We start from the raw sequence: 4,048 nt of genomic DNA on the forward strand, positions 1-4,048 counted from the left end.
TCAATCGTATTTTTCAACTAACCAAAGAAACATGAAAAAAACACATTTTCTGAAGGCACTGACTATGTAAGATGGTTTTGTTTTACCCTTTAAAATAGTCTATATTTCTGGAATTCTCTTCTGTTGTTGTTGTCACAAACTGGTAGCGTAGGACCCAAAATGCAGAAATAGCTGGCTGGATGTGAGAAACCTAAATATTTATTAAGTGAGTTTAAACACGACAAAAACAAAAAGTGTAACAGGGCAAATGACCTGACAGTGAAGAACAGAAAACCAGACTCTTAAATACACCGAGGGTCATCAACAGCTGTAGATGAGACAACGCAAAAAAGAAATAAAAATGAAACCAAATCGAGAAAAATCCATCCGGACTGGGTGGTGGAGGTAATAAACTGACAGTAAACCACAGAAAAAAGAAGAAGAAAAAGAAGAAAGAAAGATAAAGAAGGAACTGAAAGAAGAAGGAAGAAGAAAAAAAGGAAGAAGAAAAATAGAAAATGAGAGAAGGAAAATAAAAAAGAAGGAAGAAGAAAAATAAAGGACAAAGAAAGAATAACCAAGAAAAAAAATAGAAAATAAGAAAGAAGGAAGAGAAAAATAATAAGGAAGATGAAAAACAAGAAAGAAGAAGAAAAAAAGAAGGAAGAAAAATAAATAATAAGAAAAAAAAGAAGGAAGAAAAAGATTTTTTATTTATAAACCTAAGTTTAATCATGGATCACACAAAACAGGAATACATGGAATTAATCACTTTAAAAGGCAGCAAACAACAACGCACCACCAAAATACAAAACAAAGAACATCTTTAAGGCACCACAGTTTGTTAAAACAGGAATAAACGATTAGAAAATCTGAAATAGGAGAATTTAGCATCAGCCTGGAGCGGACATTATGGCGCAAAACTAAAACCGCATCAGCAAACTGTTAGGAAGAAGAAGGAAGAAAAAAAAGAAAGAAGAAGAAAAAGAAAGAAGAAACAAGAAGAAAGAAAAAGAAGGAAGAAGAAAACTTATTGGGAGAAGAGGAAAGAAGGAAAAAGGAAGAAGAAGGAAAAAGAAAAAAGAATAAAAAAGTAAAAAAAAAATGAACAAAGAAGAAAGAATAAAAAAGAAAAAGATGGAAGAAGAAGAAATAAATTTTCCCTATTTCTAACTAATCTTCTTCTTCAAGCTGCTCTCTTCCGGAGTTACAGTAGCGAGTCATTGCATGTTTTATGGGATTTGGTTTCATTCTGTTTATTTTTTCATTGCTGATCTACTCTAATAAATTATCCTGCATGACTAAGTTTGAAACAAAGTAGTTCATCTGGTTTTTGCTACACCCCATTTTTCTGTTTGTTGAGTTTAGCTCCAAAAAACTTCATGTCTGTTAAATTTATTAGAAGCTTGCAAAAAAAGGAAAAGGCAGCTTCCTGCTGAATGATAACTCACTTCCACAAGTCTAACAAACTCCTTCTTTCCGTTTCAGTTTTTCCCGACCCCCCCTGATCCTGGTGTCGCTAGACGGTTTCCGGGCGCAGTACCTGAAAGACCACCAGAACCATTTACCGATCATCAGTGCTTTGCGTGAGTTCAGCTGACGCCGTTCGGCCCCGTAGCTCTTCCTGGAGTGACACAGCGATGATGTGTTGCAGGAAACAGAGGAACAACAGCTCCATACATCAGACCTGTCTACCCAACAAAGACCTTCCCCAACCACTACACCATCGTCACCGTGAGCTCCTCTTACCTAATAGATTCTTTTTTTTAACTTAAAATATAGGTATTAAATATCATTTTTTATGAAAAAAACCTGCTTATTGTTCAATATTTTACATTTCAGATTGTTTTTCTGTGCAGAACACTCAGTCCTCCCACCGTATCAAGTTACTGCAGTGCTGAGGCCTAATAGCTTACATGTGCCTGGAGAAACACCAAATTGAGGGCATTATAACCTAGATTCCACCTCTACTGGTTAAGCAGACTCTACAATTAAAATAAACTGCTGTTTACCAGTTGTTTAGATTAAAAAGATAGGAGGGGGCTGGAAAAACCTCATGCAGCTATACTTCCAAAACATCTGTATTTATTTTCCCTGTGACTCCTGCAGGGTCTTTATCCCGAGTCTCACGGGATCGTGGATAACAAGATGTACGACGTGACTCGAAACGCCTTCTTCAGCTTGAGAACAGACGAGAAAAATAACCCCAAGTGGTACCAAGGAGAACCGGTAAGCGCAATCACCAAAACGTCTTTGTTTTTGAGCAATCTCAGAATTGCAGGTCATTTTTCTTGCACGAGTTTACAAGGCATCATTTAGCGGAAAGCCAAACATGATGCAGAAGGCACTTGTCTCGTGTAAGAAACGTGCAGCTTTGTTCTCCAGCCGTGCTGTAATTTGCTCTCCAAGTAATGAGCTTTCTGATATAATTATGGATACAGCTTGTGCTAAATGACAGCTTGTGGGAACGGCAGCTCGTGCTTGCTTAGACGCTCTGTGGTTTCTGTCTAAATGGGAGGCCTCTTAAATTTCAGTCCTCAGCTGCATGACAAAGTGCTGCTTCTCAGTGCAGAAGCCAAGCAACTTTCCAGACAATTTACTGTGCAGAAATGAACTTTTCAACAAGCTTCTCAACAAGAAGCTTCAAATGTATCTAGCAATTACTGTCTGATTTCTCTACAACTCCTGAAGGTTTTCTTTTTGTTTTTTGTCTTCTTTCTCTCTGTGCTCAGATTTGGATCACCGCCAAACGTCAAACACTAAAAGCAGCCACTTTCTTCTGGCCGGGCTCCGATGTGAAAATCAACGGCACATTTCCGAATATCTACGAGAAGTATAACAGGTAAAATGTGTTATTATTTGTGTGAAAATGAATTTTAGAAGTGGTTTTGGGCATTACTGAGAACCTCTTCTATGTACAGAGATATCACGTTTGAGACCCGAGTGTCAACTTTGCTGAATTGGCTCAGTTTACCTGAAGAGAAGAGGTATGGTCGTTTTTATTACATGAATAAATATGTTACAATATTTTAAATACTATTCTGAGCATTTTTATTATTTTTTTCTAATGTTGAATTTTAGACCAGACTTTTATACTTTGTACCTGGAGGAACCTGATCGTTCTGGCCATGGTTATGGTCCAGAAAGTTCACAGGTCAGTGGTTTCTAGACCATTTTTTACAAGATCTAAATATCGTCTTTTACTGAAAGAATAACTCATATTTTAGAAGACTTTAGCTTAAAATATAAAATATGTGATCATATTTAACATTGAAGTGCACTAGAGTTAGCCCTATGACAGACTGGTGATCTCGTCAGGGTTTATCTTGCCTTTGCCCAAAAGTGTTGGGATAGGCTCCAGCAACCTTGTGACTCTAAAAAGGGGGTGTGTGGACTTTTTTTACTTCCTTTTACAGTTTAGACACTATTATGAGATCGAAGACTGCAATAAAATAACAGAATAACGAACAAAATGTGATTAAAACAGAGTGCAATGCAATGAAAAAAAATGCTGTAAGGTATTCCTTATTCATAATTGCAAAATATTACTTATCTAAAATACAGCTTTAAACAAAATAATATGTACTGAGTCCTAAAGGGACATTGGAGTTGGAAAAAAAGTTCAAGTAAAAATAAAAAAAATATCTGTTTACTATCTGGTGTGCACCAGTTGCTATCTGGTGTGCGTCACTATCTGGTGCGTATCCTTTGGTAGCCAGAACCTTTTTTTTTTTTTTTTTTCCTGGCTACAATCTGGTGAGCGCTAGTTACCATCGAATGCATTCCAGTTACTATCTGGTGCGCACTAGTTAGTAGCCAGAATTTTTTATTTTTTACTAAAAACTGAAGCCATTTTTTCCCTGACAAATATCAGGTGCTAGTTAGTTTCTGTATAGTGCGCGTTACTTACTATCTGGTACGCGACAGTTACTATCTGGTGTGCACCAGGTGGTAACCACAAAAAATAAAAATTACTTTAACTTTTCGAAAAAAAAAAAATTCTCGCCACTAACAGGTAGGCACCAGATAGCAACTAACGCACACCAGATAATAACAAACGCGCACCAGA

At 36.8% G+C, this 4,048-nt stretch overlaps 1 protein-coding gene across 1 annotated transcript in view; it reads left to right on the forward strand.

Moving 5' to 3' along the window:
• The window catches only part of enpp1 (ectonucleotide pyrophosphatase/phosphodiesterase 1), a 21,258-nt gene that overhangs the window by 8,267 nt on the left and 8,943 nt on the right, over positions 1-4,048 (forward strand). The window contains exons 4-9 of the mRNA XM_024291957.2: positions 1,468-1,565; positions 1,634-1,713; positions 2,089-2,208; positions 2,712-2,821; positions 2,901-2,966; positions 3,061-3,133. Of these exons, the coding sequence (XP_024147725.1) occupies positions 1,468-1,565; positions 1,634-1,713; positions 2,089-2,208; positions 2,712-2,821; positions 2,901-2,966; positions 3,061-3,133 (547 nt within the window). The remainder of the gene's footprint in view (positions 1-1,467; positions 1,566-1,633; positions 1,714-2,088; positions 2,209-2,711; positions 2,822-2,900; positions 2,967-3,060; positions 3,134-4,048) is intronic.

The sequence above is a fragment of the Oryzias melastigma genome, linkage group LG24 (genome assembly GCF_002922805.2).
Source record: "Oryzias melastigma strain HK-1 linkage group LG24, ASM292280v2, whole genome shotgun sequence".
NCBI lineage: Eukaryota > Metazoa > Chordata > Actinopteri > Beloniformes > Adrianichthyidae > Oryzias > Oryzias melastigma.